At 44.2% G+C, this 16,152-nt stretch overlaps 2 protein-coding genes across 6 annotated transcripts; one reads left to right on the top strand and one right to left on the bottom strand.

The window, feature by feature from the left end:
- The first annotated feature begins 189 nt into the window (after positions 1-189).
- On the top strand, positions 190-13,306 carry mfhas1 (multifunctional ROCO family signaling regulator 1). 3 transcript variants are annotated; one of them, XM_068334395.1, is made up of 4 exons: positions 191-495; positions 577-3,514; positions 12,801-13,076; positions 13,168-13,306. In XM_068334395.1, the coding sequence occupies exons 2-3, from the start codon at positions 583-585 to the stop codon at positions 12,929-12,931; spliced, it is 3,063 nt and encodes a 1,020-aa protein (XP_068190496.1). In that variant the 5' UTR covers positions 191-495; positions 577-582; the 3' UTR covers positions 12,932-13,076; positions 13,168-13,306. The 3 variants fall into 3 exon arrangements, with proteins under 3 accessions (XP_068190497.1, XP_068190496.1, XP_068190495.1); XM_068334394.1 differs by having other exon boundaries at positions 191-3,514; XM_068334396.1 differs by lacking the exons at positions 12,801-13,076; positions 13,168-13,306 and adding an exon at positions 10,285-12,022 and having other exon boundaries at positions 190-3,514.
- Positions 13,217-16,144, bottom strand: cdc26 (cell division cycle 26 homolog). Of its 3 annotated transcripts, none has more exons than XM_068334400.1 (3): positions 16,060-16,139; positions 15,539-15,642; positions 13,217-15,297 (listed from the first exon to the last, which is right to left on the bottom strand). In XM_068334400.1, exons 2-3 carry the CDS (start codon positions 15,617-15,619, stop codon positions 15,088-15,090), a joined length of 291 nt encoding a protein of 96 aa, XP_068190501.1. In that variant the 5' UTR covers positions 15,620-15,642; positions 16,060-16,139; the 3' UTR covers positions 13,217-15,087. The 3 variants fall into 3 exon arrangements, with proteins under 3 accessions (XP_068190501.1, XP_068190500.1, XP_068190498.1); XM_068334399.1 differs by having other exon boundaries at positions 13,221-15,297; positions 15,539-15,624; positions 16,068-16,130; XM_068334397.1 differs by having other exon boundaries at positions 13,234-15,297; positions 15,539-15,624; positions 16,060-16,144.
- Positions 16,145-16,152: the final 8 nt, after the last annotated feature.

Below are 16,152 nucleotides of genomic sequence, written 5' to 3'. Positions count from 1 at the left end.
ACATTCACATTTAATTTCATTAGCTTATTTTTAAATAACCATTTAATATATTTGATAGAGAATTCTTAATATTAAATTTGCGGAGCTAGGAACGTTTCTTGTAGAGCAATTAACGGAATGTGTTCCCCCCCTTATTTCACTCGGTAATTTTACCACGGTGAGGACACTTTTCATTTTACTCCTCCTCCTGCTCCTGAGGACAGGAGGGAGGAGAGGGGCGGAGTGTTGACGCAGTGTGATCGGCTGAGCCTCACTTCCACCGTCCGCTCCCAGGAAGATCCTCGGCGACTCACAAACATAGATTCACCCCGCGAAAGATCTCCGGAGGACTGCATGTTGTGGCGATGAGGACGCCATTGGATGAGGGAGAGCACCCACGGAACCGGACCTTGGATCGGCGTCTTAACCCGGAGCTGAGACCGCGGTGGATTATTATTGTGCGCACGGGAAAAGGATGCCTTCGCGGACGCTGCTCCTGCTCCTCCCGTTGAAAAGGTCGATAATCCCCCGACATAAACGGTCTTTTCTCTCCTCTCCGACGGAGGATTTGACGTTTACCGCCATGCTACCTTCTAGGTCTCCATGAAGACTCTCAATGAGAACAAGGAGGAGGAGGAGGGCTGCAACGCCATGGATGACAAGGAGAACAATCTGAAGACGGCCAGATTGTGGAGGGATGCCGCCCTCCGCTCCAGGAAGCTGCGGAGCAACCTGCGTCAACTCACCCTCTGCTCCAAAGACAACCAGATCATCCTGCCAGAGGATACAGCCGAGATAGAGGTGCTCAATTTAGGCAACAACTCTCTCCAGGAGCTGCCAGACGGGCTGGGGTCCTCCTTCAACAGTCTGCGAATCCTGGTCCTCCGCAGGAACAAATTCACAGCTGTTCCCCGTGTTCTCTTTGAGCTGGGACATCTGGTGGAGCTCGACATGAGCCACAACCTCTTGAGAAGCTTCCCAGAAGGTGTGGGTCAGCTGAAGGCTCTGAAGAAACTGTGCATCAGTCACAACAAAATCCAGAATCTGCCCTCTCAGATTGGAGCGCTCCAGTTTTTGGAGGAGCTCGACATCAGCTTCAATGACCTGCACGACTTGCCCAGGTCGTTCTCCAGCCTCACCAAGCTGCGAACTCTGGATGCAGATCACAACAAGTTGAACCGGTTCCCCCCTGAAATCCTGGCTCTCAGCGAAATGGAGGAACTAGACTGCTCAGGGAACAAGTTCGAAACGCTGCCAGCAGACATCAGGAAGCTGCAGTTGGTCAAAATCCTGTGGCTCAGCAGTCTTCACATGCCCGTGTTACCTGACATGTTCTGCCACCTGCACAACCTGGAGAGCCTGATGCTGGATGGGAACAACCTCACTTCACTGCCCCCCACCTTCAGTCACCTACAAAGACTCAAAATGATTAACTTGTCATCGAATGACTTTGAGAACTTCCCCCAGGTTATTTTAAGCATCACAGGGTTAGAGGAACTTTATATGAGCAGGAATAAATTGACTCATATTCCCGAGGAGATCGGGCAGCTGGTGGCACTGGTCAACCTTTGGTTGGACAATAATGGCATCACATATCTACCAGATTCTATCGTAGACTTGGAGAAGTTGGAGGAACTTGTTCTACAGGGTAACCAAATAGCCATACTTCCAGAAAATTTTGGAAATCTGTCCAAAGTGAACATTTGGAAGGTGAAGGACAACCCGCTCATCCAGCCTCCGTATGAAGTGTGTATGAAGGGTATCCCTTACATCGCAGCCTATCAGAAGGAGCTGGCGCAGTCGCAGCTTGCCGTGAAGCCTCGGCTCAAGCTGGTTCTGATGGGGAAGAAGAGCGCAGGGAAAACCCGACTCAGGCAGAGCGTGGTGAGGACGCAGCAGGACGTCCAAGGAGTCCAGGGCAGCAACGGAATCGAAGTGACGAACTGGGTGGCGGACGCTGATCGTAGTCTTACGTTTCTAGTGTATGATCTGTCAGGGAAGCAAAACTATGACCTCATCAAACCCTTCTTCCTCTCAGCCGGTGCTCTCTACGTCCTCGTTGTGAATCTTAAAGCTTATTCACCTAAGAACTTCTACGCCCACGTTGGGTATTTCCTGCACCTCCTCGGTGCCAAAGTTCCCCATGCTGTTGTGTGTGTAGTGGGGACGCATGCGGACCTGTGTGACGAGGTGGAGCTGGAGGAGAAGAGCCTCGACATCCACCGACAGATTGGTCTGCAGGAGAAGAACGACATCCAGAGTCTCAGGAGTCTAGCTCTGCAGGTGGATCAGGCGCTAGAGCAGGGCTTCAGCGTTCGCTCCTTCAGCCCTCACCTCCTTTTCTATGGCGTCTCCGACAGGAACCTGAGACGGAAGAAATCCCTGCTGCAGTACATGCTGAACCACCGTCTGCAGATCTTGTCGCCGGTGATGAGTGTCAGCTCCACGGAGACCCAGAAGAACATTAAGAGGCTACGGGAGAAGCTCATGTCGGTGGCGGACCACAGGGAGATCTTCCCCAACCTCCATCGTGTGCTGCCAAAGTCCTGGCAGATGTTGGAGGAGTTACACTTGAAGCCCACAGACCTGTGGCTGTCGTGGTGGGACTCGGCCCGTCTGGGCCTCCAGGCGGGGCTGACGGAAGACAGACTCCAAAGCGCTTTGTCCTACCTGCACGAGAGTGGGAAGCTGCTCTACTTTGAGGATAGCCTCACCCTGAAGGAGTACGTCTTTCACAACCTGCCTCGATTCATTGCGATTGTCAACGTCTTTTTCCAGCGGGACGAAACTGCGCTGTTGGAGCGGCTCCTCTCCGAGGGAGAGTGGGGGGATAAGGGGAGTCTGGTCATCGAGGATGAGAAGGATGACAACCTCAGGGTGACTCATTTGCAGCACCATGTGGAAGGCTTTCTCCAGCAGGGACTTCTTCCCTCTAACGTGATCCGCCTGCTGCTCAGACCGCTCATCCAGACCCAGCAGGACCTCCATCTCATCATGGAGCTCCTCGAGAAGATGGGGGTCTGCTACTGCATCAACAAACCCCGCAGCAAGCCTCTGAACGGAGCCACAGCCTGGTACAAATTCCCCAGCTACGCCAACAGTCACGAGGCCCAGATGGAGGCATCGGTCGGGAGGACTTCCTTGCCTCCATGTCCCTTCTTCTCCTTGGAGCAGCTATACATCCAGTACCGCTTCCCCCTCCTGTTTCCCCCGGGACTCTTCGCTCGCTTCAGCGTGCAGATAAACAGCCACGTGGTTCAGAGATCGGACGACAGACAGCGCATCTTCGCTTATCGAGGGAAAGTTCCGGTGGTGATCAGCCACCAGTCCTCCAAAGGGAAGCTGCAGCCGGAGACACTTTCCATCGCCAGCCACGCTTCACTGCCCAACATCTGGACGGCGTGGCAGGCCATCACGCCGCTGGTGGAGGAGCTGAATGTGTTGCTGCAGGAGTGGCCCGGCCTGCACTACTCCGTACATATCCTGTGTTCCAAGTGCCTGAAGCGAGGTTCATCCAACCCACATGCCTTTCCAGGTAAACATTTACCTTTCATCAGGTGTTTCATTCCCTTTGACCATTAGTCATGAGACCCACTGATGCCTGAAACAATGCAGTCGTCAAGAGGTTCAGGATAAACAGGATGTTAACAAGAAACGGCCGGTCAAATTTTATTTCACATGAGCATGAAGAAACTATATGATTTTATCTGTATATTTGAGACATTCAGTCTTAAATATCTGTATTTAATTATTGCACAAAATTTATCACAATGCATCAAATTCTAATGCTAAAGAAATTTGAACCACCAACATTCCACACTAACGCTTTAAGATATAAGTTCGGAAGGATTCATTATCTTTTATTTATCAAGTTTAATGTTAAAATCTACTATTAAACAACAGTTGACCCCCAAATCACATCAGAACAAAATACATTTATAAATTGTAACAAATATTTTTATCAAAGCCAAAAAATTTTTTTAATGAAACATCACAAAGTTATTGATAGAAATATGTCAGTTCTTCCATAGATATCAGACAAAAACTAAAACCATTAATCGTTCAGAGAAAGTTGTTCTGGAATCTGTAATGTGTCCAATAATGTAATAATATTTTATGGTTTGAACTTTTGTGGTTGGACCTGCTGATTGGTAGATCTGCTGCTTTCTGAGCTGTAATTTGTCGTTCATCTAATGTGACTCAAGAATATAATCAGCTGTTTCACAGAAATAGTAAATACTGTATATCATTTGGCTTTTAATACAAGTGATGTTAACGTGCTTTTTATTTGGTATGATGTGATCAATTGAACAGTGTCTGCTGCACTCATACTAGATAACTGAACAGTTTTTTTTAGTGATTGATGAACTTCCCCATCAGTTATTAATCACATTGATTGATCCCATCTACTGAAAGATGCTGCCTTCTGCTGGGAAGTGGAGTCCTGAATGGAAATAATAGGATATATTCTGTACGTACGGCTATCATCCTGTTAAATATCACTATATCTAGTCACTCCTTACGGATACTAGCTACTAATAGCTACTATCAGCTTATTGCTATTGGTATTAATTAATGTTAGATAATAATGTGGATTACTACAGGAGACAGAATCTGAAGGAACCCAAAAGTTATTCTTGAGTATAAGTAAACAACAAATATGAAGTAAAGGTTTAAAGTCTTAGATGTTAAATGTTCTATTAGCAACAGTAATTTCTGACCAATAAATGTATTTCAGTACAGTATAAATATTTCTAGTGCTTATCGTATGGCTGGTTGCAAACATATTAGTTAGCCGTTTTGTAGCTAAATGCTCAGTCAGTAGCCAGGTGCTAAAATATTACCTGGTAGTTTTTATTTTTTATTTTTAGATACAGCTAGTTGATGCTGTAATAGTTTAGTTAAGTGTTAAACATGTCAGGATGTGGTTTGTAGCTAACAGCTAATGTACATCTTAGCCGACCAAGTAGGGGATAGTTACATCCCGCTTCAAAGTGGTGATGTATTGTAATTGTCAGTGTTTGTGTGTTCGTCGGTTCGTCTGTCCGTTTGTTCGTTTGTCCATTAGTCCACCAAATATCTTCGCAACCATTACAGATAGAAAGATGAAACAAAAAGCCCATTACTCGGGTGGCAAAGGGGATGAAAATGAGATGACGACCTTAACCTTGAGAAAACTAGGTCAAGGTCAAATTTAAATTTTTGCACACTTAGGAACAAGATAAGATAGTAAGACGAGGGAGAAGGCTAGTGTAAGACCAAAGACCGGCTTTGATCTTTGACTTAAGCACGTAGGTCAGGGTAAAATTTTGTATTCAGGGGTGTCGCGGGATGTTGCAGCTTGTGACTGCCTTGGTTCCAGGATGTATTCCAGTAAATTGAAGTCAGGACAGATTAACAGAAATTTTTGTTCCAACAATAACAAATTAGAAATGATTCAGATTTAGTGAACAGACTCAGAGCCGCCAACAGAATGCTTTTGCTTTAAAGGAGGTCTAATGACTACTGTAGGTGTGATAACTGTTTCTGCGCGATTACACATTTAATGAGGTGTTTTATTTGTGAGGTCTTTGGTGCTGCCTGATAAGAGTCTGGATCAGAGTGAACACAGATCCTTCTGCTCGGCCAGTAAACCAGGAAACACCACAGTTTGTCCCGTGGGGCTGTAAAAGAAAACACAGGCCTTTATCGCTCATGGTTTACCGCCCGCCATGGAGGAATGTCCTCAGTGTGTGCATGAAGGCAAATCTGAGTTTAACATTGATTTACTGGGCGGATCCAGGTGACGCTGGTTTATTGAGAAGCAGAAATATGCTGGGAAACATACAGACCTGGAGGACTGGGCCGGCTCTGGTGCAAACTCAAACCTCAGCTAACTGGTTGTTAGCCGCTAGCATTGTGTTTTCTTAAGCATCATTCATATTTGTTTTGGGCATCCATTGGCTTCATTGTCAGGTTCCAAATAGTCTAAATACCTCATAGACTGCTTTCGCTACTAGATAGCACGTTGCTAAGGAAGTGTGTGTGTTGGGACTTATGCTAGCCAATCAAATCTTTTTCATTCTCACTGTTCTTCTCTTTCTTCTCTTTCTTTCTGTTATTCCACGTCTGTTCCACCAGTCCGATGGCAGCAACTAGTTCAGTTTGTTTCTTGTTAATCGTTTCCGATCAGTCCCTGACCTTCATGAATGATTGAAACATATTGATCTGTCAGGTCTGCCTGTGCAGATGTCCTGATGCTAACTCATAAACACTTGGGTTTTAAATGCATGTTTGTTACCAGACAGTCTTCTTATGCGTCTCTTTAGTATTTAGCTCCAGCTGCTGTTGAGCAGCAGAGTAAACTGTTTTATTCTAACCTTCCGTGTTGTTGGTGTTGTTTCTTTAAGAGCTCTCCCAGCGCTGTGGGTTTCTTGTGTCCTTTTATGGACACGTCTTTTAGTCTGTTGAGGCTGTCCAGTTCCAGAGAGTCCATCAAACTAAATAGTCTGCTAACAATCGTCTTCTGGTTTGGTACTGTATGTTCGAGTGTGAACCTGTTGGACAAACTCTAATCTGGACATTTTGGAGTTTGGAGTTAGTAGTTCACCCTTTTGATTAATCTGTGTTAGCTTCTGTTTCTTCACTTAATGCATCAAGATTTTGCAGCACAGACTTTATAGCACACGGCTGCTGTTAAATTCAGCATTAAATCAACACTGGAAGCTTCAAATCTGATCCGAGTCTGTTTCATATATGGCCCTAGATCAGATCCATATCTGATTCCGAATGACATGAGTAATAAAATCAGAGTTCATTTGTCTTTATGATGGAAAAACCTTTGAACATGATAGCCCATGTCAACACCCAGTGCCAGCAGCTGGAACACCAAACCACCAACAGGAGAGTTGAAGGCAAGAATGCAACAGCCAATGAAATAAATATATGGAAGAGAATTTTATTAATAGTAAGCAAATTAACGATATCACTTTTACTGCTAAAAATCAGTCTGGTCAGGTGTTGATTTAAGAGAAACTTTATTAAGCTTATTAAATGCTGGTCAGAGACTGCACGACACCAAGTGTGAGCTGACCCGGAGTCAGTTTAACTGTGTTTCCATTCAGGGACCACGCAGTGTTTTTGTGAATGACTCCTGTGGATCTGGTCGGCTCGTGGGGTCTGAACAAAAATCAAGGTGACGTCTTCAGATGTTTATCTGACATCCGTCTAGAACCTAGAGATGATCTTTTCCCATGGCAGAAGGAGTGGCCTTACTTTCACTTTGTCAGCGTGACTGCTTGTCGTAATCGAGTTTAGGGATTAGTGTTCAGATCCTACGGTGAGGCGGAGCTGTTTTAACTCACACTAAAGCCCCACAGAGGATGGCCCCACCCTCCACACAGAAATCAGGTGTCCACCTGAGTGTGTGGCGTCTTGCAGACATTTAGATTGGTCAGTCACATGGACAGTCACATGACTGCTGCAGTGAAAACCCAGTAACGGTAGCAGAGCCAAAATGCAGTATCTACAACAACAGATGTTTTTTTTTCTGTGGATTTAGCGTAAACAATAACAGATCCAGTAGAACAACAATTTCTAGTGGATGAAGAACACATAGAACCTTTGTAGTGCTCTGGTGTAACAGTGATCATTCACTCTGACTTCTACACAGCCCGCCTCCATAATGCCAATTCTCCTGCTCATGTAGGGGGATAGATTCTATAGGATGGCTCATATGAGATTGCGACCGGACTTGTCCCACATGAGGAAACGTTTCCTTAGGCTTTAATCCCTTTAAATGAACCTTTATAGATTTTAATCTGGTTTTCAGTTAATTTCTGATGGTTTTCCATCTTGTTTGTCCTTGTTCCCCCTCAGCTGTTTCCTATGGAACGTTCATATCTAGAGTAAAATAATTTGTCTCATATTATTGTTATATATTGTTATATTGTGTTATATGTGAATTTCCCAGATTGGGATCATTTAAGTATATCTAATCTAATCTTATCTAATCTAATTAGCATTGATCACTTAACGATCAAATATCCACATATCAATAATTGACTAATCAAGAAACAGCTGAACTCCACAGTTGGTTTAGCCGAAGAGCAAGTCTGGGCTTGGTAATCTGGTGGAGAGGATGACGATCCTGTTACATCACCTGGCTCAGACATGTGACCCCACATCAGTTAGCTGACTCTAACTAATCTGGGGTCTGTCATCAGCTCAGACTCATCATTACTGCTGAAGTTAAATGTGTCACTGAGGGGTAGGAGTCATTTCACCTCTGGTAGACGTCTGCTCCCCTCAGGATGTGAGCTGGAGCGTCACTCCCTCTGACACAATCACCTGAACGTCCTGTTTGAGCTTGTTTAATTGTGTTTGAGCTCAGAGAGAAAAGCGTCTGAACTCCATTTTGGAGTGACTGGACCGGGTTTATTCCTCCAGTTTTTTGTTAGACTGACAAAGTCTTGGGTGGTTTTCCCCATCAACACATCTGTTTCAACACCTGTGACTCAGGTGTGTAAAGGCTGCCCATTGGTCGGTCATCATCTCAGCTGAAAGGACAAATATTTGACCAGGATTTATCTTTCATTACATCCACGATTAAAACAGAGGAGGTATCGGTTACAACTTCAGAATCCTGCCACACCTTCCATCGTAACTCCTCCTGGTTGTGTCTGTTAGAGCGTTTCACCATTTGGGTCAATGACAGGAGCAGAATAGATCACAGAATATTACAACCATTTGGAGTATTCGGAACGTTTCCTAACCAGCACCGTGAGATCACGTGAGGTCACAGCTGCAGCAAAAAGTGGAAGGAATTCCCAGCTGTAGCTGTAGTCTGGTGAAATGCTGCTTCTTTGCTCTGTCATTCATCTCTTGACATTCTTTTGATTGAACGTCCTCGTGTGATGTATGTAATCCTCGTAGTACAATCTGTCTATTTTCCTCTGTATGATAAAATCTGCAAACATAGGTGCCGATTTTCTTAGAGCGTCTTCAGCGCTCATGTTTTACTGGCAGGCAGCCAGAGTGGCCTGAAGGCTGAGAGGCCTCCTGACTTATTTTTGGTTTTGTTTCCTCGTGGTGGAAGTAGGCCACACATTCCTGAGGATCTGTGTGGGTACAGCTGCTGATCACAGAGGATTAGTGACCGGCTCTGACTGTCATACACCGATGAGTCTCGGAGGCTGATCCCATTGGATGACTCCGCTCCATTTCACAAATCCTGGTCTTTATCTAGCCGGAGAACTCCCACAGTCTCTACGGCCCGGCAGTACCCTCGGTGGGACGAGAGGAGAAAGCAGCCATGGCTGCACGAGTCGGCTATTTTTTAAATCAATTGAATTATTGATCATTGTTATGATTGATTTAGCAACGAAATAAGAAATATTGCGTGTGCATGTGAGACACTAGCTCAATAATTATGATATAAATGGAGCTCATGCTTTAACAAATTGACTGCAGCCTTTTCATTTCTGTTTGCTAGTTTTTTTTTCTCTCTCAGAGACACATGATACCTGCAGGGGAGCCCCCACCTGATTTACATTCTTAACCAGCTTGCCTTTATTAACTTATTAACTCACATTTTTTGCTCACCTTAATCCTAGCTAGAAACAAGCAACAATGGCTAAGAGACTTTTTTTTTTAGTGTTAGTGATCAATGAAACCGTTGTTTAGTGATCCGGTGATGTTCAAACAAAATTCTTCTGCACAACCAAAGAAAATGTTTGTTTGTTAGTGTTTCACCATGTCATGTTTACTTGCAGAATAGTTTTATCAGGACACTATAAATCTAATTGTTAGCATGCTAGTCAGCAGGTACTTTTCAGCCATCTGTTTACATTTATTAGACCAGATCTTATGTTAATTCATGTGGGAAATGTTGCCAGATTTAAAGATAATGACCACGATTAAATTATTAATTGATTTAGAGCTCCTCTCCAGATATATTTGGCTTCAGAAAAAAAAAACAACCCTGCTTCAGCTGTTGTTGAAATTTGCTTAACAGGACCAAGATGTGCGAGAATTGGCTGATAAATTAGTAATACATTTTTATTATTTATCAGACGATTGTTGCGATAATTGAACGAATCAGGCATCTCTACAGAATCGACACAAAGAGCTGATCAGCTGTTTCTCAGCTGGTTTGTTGCTCACATGTCGTGAACACACTGATGACATCAGAGGCATGAAATGGAAGCCAGCGGCGTGTGTGTGTCAGTCGGGTTTGATCCTCTGTTTTCAACACACAGCAGCGTTAATCCTCTGAGCTGTTGGCCTCTGACTCCTTACTGCTCTCTGTCTGCCGCACATTAACAGAACAAGAACGTTCCTCAGCACCACAGACCACAGAGACAGCTGTCGGCTGGCTCGAGTTAGAAGGGTCCCATATGGAGAGGAGCTGCTGTAAAACCCTCTGACCCCACAGGAGTCAGGGTCATAGGGGTGGTTACCCTATTTTTATGTCCAGTTTTAGTCAGTCAGACTCTTCAGACTGACGCAGATTTCATCGTTGCGCTCCGTCATCTTCAGGATCGTCACAGACAGATGTATTTTAGGCATAATGATTTAAATATTTAAACGCAGTGCGTGTCTTCAGGCCGGAGGTGGACCAGGTTTGCCTGGACTGATAAACAGAGAAGCAGCTTTTAATTGTCGATTTTGTCGTTATTTAAGACATCATCCTGTTTGGTCTGGTCTGATGATGTGTGGTTTCAGTTCCACTGGTGGTCACAGAGTGTTCCTTTACATATCAGTCAACAAAGAAGACATCTCAGTTTTTTTTTGTTAAAAATGATTGTTTCATTGTTGGATTGGTCTTTACTTGACTATCAAACGATTGATGACGCTGTAAACGACGGAACTGTTCTAGCCTTGAACGCATCACCAGTAGAATCGTCCCAATGCAAAGAGCAGGAAGTCACGTCAGGATGTTTGAAGACATGGTTGGAGTTACTGAACGAAACTCAGTGAGAGTCTGGGTCACCAAAGGTTGCTGAAGACAGGAAAACCCCTCCTCTTCCTCCTCCTCCTCTTCTTCCTTTTCTCCCACTGAGTTGACACTTTCAGCTGGAGCAAGAATGTAAATGTGAGCCTGTGTTTGAAGTGACTGAAGTGGACCGAGAAACAATGAGGGGCTTTAGTGACGAACAAAGGGAAAGAAGAGGAAGACCAGGGAGAAATGAAGTGGTGAAGGGGTGAGGAGCAAAGTGGAGGAGGATGGATGAAGAGGAGGGTGGGTTCAGGCTCTGGCTTCATTCAGAATATCCAGCAGGACAATGGATTCATCAACTGAAATGATGAAAGTGATTTCCAGCAGTGATCGAAAGAGTCAGTCATTTGTCTTCAGGCAAAGTAAAAGTACCAAAAGCAAAGAACTGAAGGAACAGAAGAAAAAACCTCCAAATACTCCCTCCACACTGTCTGATAGTTTCCAACTCATCCAAGCTTGAACACTGATAGAGAGGAACGCCTGCAGACGTGACTCAGGGCTAAAATGTCATGAGAGAGAACTTGTTCAAGATTCTCTACCAGAAATGAATGGATGGATGGATGGATGGATGGATGGATGGATGGAGTACAGCTAGAGGTTGGATGGAAGGAAGGAAATAAAGAAGTATACAGTAGATTAGAAAAAAGATGGTTGGATTAGATACAGGATGGATAGATGATGGGCGGATGCAGGTGTGACCCTTGAACCGGATATTGTCCTTGTCTCTTCAGACCAAATGACTCCAGACCGACAGACAATCGATCAATAGATGGCTAAAGTGCTGCTAATGCTTCTGGGATTTATTCCATCATACAGCGGTGCAGCGCTTCTGATCTGGTTAGCACAGCTCTAACATCCCAGACGTTCTGCTTCAACCGCCTGAAACCTGATCGTCCAGATTCAGGACGTGGGCGACAAATATTACACTGCAGAGAATTCCTGTTGGGTCAACACAGTTCCTTTTATTTTACCGGCTAATCATCAAATCCATTGTGATTGATCAGAAATAGTTTTGAAGAAATAATAATACCAGTAGAATACATACTGTTCAGGATCTGCCATAGTTCCCCCACCCCAACACTGACTCAGATTTGCCCACCCCCCCCCCCCCCCCCGTCTGCAAATCTGGAGATTACAGATTAAGAGTATTGATCCAGAGTTGGAAGTCAAGGGAATGATGTTGTTATCCTGTACTGGCAGCTGGGTGTTTTTAAAAAAAATCCTGATTGTGAAACTGCCCTGGAGGGGGTGGTTCACATTATAAGTCTGGTGATTTTTACCCCAGCAGATTGAAGAAAGGAGGTCAGTCTGTGTTTGTCTGGTAGATAATCCCACATGATCACAGCAGGGGACAATAATGATCCATCGATGGCCTGAATAGAAATATGAATGTAAATGTAGCCCATGATCTACAGAGGTGTGAATGTAAATCTAGTCTGCTAGCAGGGAGCTGCTGCTAACTGCTAATTACGTTCCCTGTGTGTCGCATAAGTCACATGTCCGAATGTCCTGTCCTGCCTCTTTACCGTCTCATGTTGTTAATCCAAAATACTACTGAATTTTTGTCATTTAAAGTTTCTTATTATTGTGATTTACAGGATCCTTGGACTGTTTGTACAGTAGAGTTCAGGCTGCATTCTACTTCTGCCCTGCTGTTTGCTTTCACTGAAAACTGATACCTGATCTGGTTTTTCCCATGTGCACAGACTGCCGTCTAGTGGATGAACTCAGTAGTGAATGAACCAATCAGATGATCTGTGTGTGTGTGTGTGTGTGTGTGTGTGTGTGTGTGTGTGTGTGTGTGTGTGTGTGTGTGTGTGTGTGTGTGTGTGTGTGTTTTCAGGTGAGCTGCTGTCACAGCCGCGTCCTGAAGGTTTGACTGAGATCATTTGTCCCAGGAACGGCTCCGAGAGGGTCAACGTGGCTCTGGTGTACCCCCCCACACCCACCGCCATCAGCCCCTCTCCCCAATGATGTGGGGGCTGAGCCAGGCCCCAACCTGCATCATCACTTTCACCTTCAACCCCTGACTGTTGCTGCACCTCCCCCCCACCCTTCTAAGCTGCTTCTCACCTCCTGGACCTGCTGCACCTGAAGGCAGCACGTTGGCTCATATGTGGTCTGTAGCAGTCAGATGTTACCCTGCTGTTATGCGGTGTGTCATGTGACTGACTGAACCACCATTTAAATGCTGTGTTTTCTGGTTCCAGGTTGTTCCAGTCTCTCTGGTGTCTCATCATTCTACAATATTTAAACTCTCTGATGACCTTATGGGTGTCTGGACCTGTTTGGTTTGTAAATGTAGCTCAGACAGAAGAACTGTGATGAATCGAACACAAGAAACAGAGATCAAGACTGCGTCATTCAGGTGACACTGAATGTAGCGTGAAGATACACCATCAAGACAAACTGGGAAAACTGGGACTGTAGCTGTGATGGTAGCCTGGTTTTAAGATTGAAGTTTGAATTTATGAAGCTTTTCTTTAAAGCAACTTCAAAATGACAAGTTCCAGTACAGCCAATGTGAACCAACAGCTTGCAGATGGTGATTTTAGCTTAGGATATATTTAGATCAAGGTGAAGTAGCTACCCTGCCAAGTCCAAAGGAAACAAACCTCACTTAGCAGCAAATGATGCTAAGTCCTGCACATGGTTGTGCTTTTAAATCTCCTCTCTATTACATCTGCTTCAGTCACCTGGCTCGTGGCATTGGTAATCAATAAAGCTGAGACTAAATTCTTTTGTAAAAACATGAGGCGCTGTGAAGAAAGTAGGAAATGCCAGACATCCCGCATTGTAAGAAAACACTGGTTTTGTTCCTAATGTGTTTTGGGACGACTTGATTGGGCTCTCAGGGTGGGTGAATTAATATCTGTGCTTCATTAGTGTGTAACCAGCAGAGTGTGTGTGTGCGCCGTCTATGTAGGTGCATTTGATGCGATTCATAAATAGCAGTGAAAACAGTGCAGCATCAACATCGGAGCAGCTCTTGATTAATTCACTTTCTGCAGCCTCGATAAAGTAACGCTCCAGCAAAGCTTCTGACCGCATCTCTTTGTAATTGAAACACCAACAGCTGAGGCCAGTGGTAGGTGTGACATCAACCCCTCGGGGGGGGACTTATGGGGATTTTAGTTCAGATGTTCCAGCATTTTAAAAAACCTGAATGTCAATGTTTAGCTGTGCTAAGCTAGTCAGATGCTATGTGACACAGTAGCAGCTGTGCTGTAGGATAATGCAAAGTCTTCCTGTAGATGTGTCAGACGGTGTAGAGACAGATGAACGCCACCAACAGCTGACTCAGAGGAATCGGTCCTGATGTTGATCTCTGATGTGTGGATGTTGACCAGAGTGATCAGGTTTTCACACAGGCTCAAATGAGTCTCTGGATGTTTCTGAACTTTGTAAATAATATCTTTATTTTTATACTTTGACTCCAGCTTTGACTTTATTTACAATGGAATGTCGTGCATGTGGGTGTGCACATGGGTTTTATATGTAGCTGGTTTCAACATGTATGACATGAGATACCAAATAAACCTGTTTCAGAACCTCCAACCAGTCTGCCAGTATTACATCAGTGCATACAACAGGTACTTAACCACATTTTATTATAGAAGAAATGTCTGTATGCCGAAGTCTGTCCACATGTATAAACATTTTTGATTTCATTTTCATAATAGGTATTAAAGCATCTATAAAGAGCAGCTATTACTTTCCATCAATGTTATCTACCCAAAAACCGAGGGTAACTGTCTAGTTGAATATACTTGAGGTTTTTCATCCAGTATATATTTTTCGTCCCTGATGGTACAGGAACATCCCAAAGCCATGATATTAAAATTGTTCAAGAGTGGTTCAGGGACTGGAGACATTTTTACAAACCGCGAGGCAGCCAGTCCAGACCTTAATCTCACCGAGACTGGGAAATTCTGAAGAAGAATGTCAATGCGCACCATGATAAAATGACATATTAGTGATTTTTTTTGGGACCGGGCAACAAAGCAACATATAATTCTCTGAAGAGTCCTCGAAATGAAACCCCTGCTGTTATTTCTCATTGTTGTTTAAATCATCACAATCGGTAATAAAGTAAAACACGGAGCAAACAAACTACAGAAACATTTCCATCAGAACTGTAAACTTCCAAACAATGTTGGCAGTGTTGCCGGTTTGGGATGCGGCTTGTAGCCGATTCTCTCGTTGATGAGCTCCGTTCTTGAAACACCAGCTGATGAAGAAGCTGAGGCAGACGCCCCTCCCCCAACAATGTCAACACTTATAACAGAAGCCCCGCCTACACCGCCCGACTCCGCCTCTTCTCGCTGACGCTTCCGGGCCTAAAAAATAAATGTAATAAATATTATTTCGGTGACCTGACTTGAGGTATAGTAATGCCAAATGATTGCATGTATGGGGGAAAACTGAAACATTTTGATCCCTAATGGTGGGGGTGTTGAAGAAATCAGGGCTAAATAAGGGGAAAATCTGTATCGACGTCTATAAAATTACCAAGTATAGATCTGATAGGTGTATAGATGTAAAGAACAGATATTGACAGATAATAGAAGTTATTGAGACCTCAAGCTCCTTCTTAACGCTCTCGAACTCCTCTGTGTCGTCGATCTTCAGCTCCAGACGAGTCGGTTTCCTCCTCAACATCTTCTCTGGATTCAAAACAAATTCTGTTACAGATTACGTAGATAAATATCACCGTAGATACACGTAAAGCGGTTTGATTATGATTCTCATCGATACAAAGCAGCTGCCAACAGATGCTAAACTAACAGCACAGAGGTGTTCTGAACAGAACTTAGCTCTGACATGATTTGTTGGTGTTCTACTACTTGATGGACCTTAGATCAGCTGTGCACGTTCCTAAATAGAGAACATGAGCTTTTCATTGGTTAATTTAAATCAGAAATTCTTTTTTGATCCGTCACAGGACGTCCAGGGTGGTGCTTCAACAACAACACGTAGCTAAGTGTTATCTCTTGGTTACACTTTGTTTATCAAGATAACAAATTTAACCATTATTAGTTTAACTTCATTTTCCGCTTACACGTCGTTTTGCTAGACGTTATAGACGTGTCTAAACTCACCTGCCTACCAGGTTCGCGGTCTTTTCGTGATTTCTCTCTCTTCTCCTGCTGTTTGCTCCCGTTAACCGGAAAAACAATCTCTGACCCGGAAGC

This window comes from Antennarius striatus, chromosome 15, assembly GCF_040054535.1.
Source record: "Antennarius striatus isolate MH-2024 chromosome 15, ASM4005453v1, whole genome shotgun sequence".
In the NCBI taxonomy this organism is placed as follows: Eukaryota; Metazoa; Chordata; class Actinopteri; order Lophiiformes; family Antennariidae; genus Antennarius; species Antennarius striatus.
The sequence above is the reverse complement of the archived record's forward strand: the minus strand, read 5'-3'. Positions and strand labels throughout refer to the sequence as shown.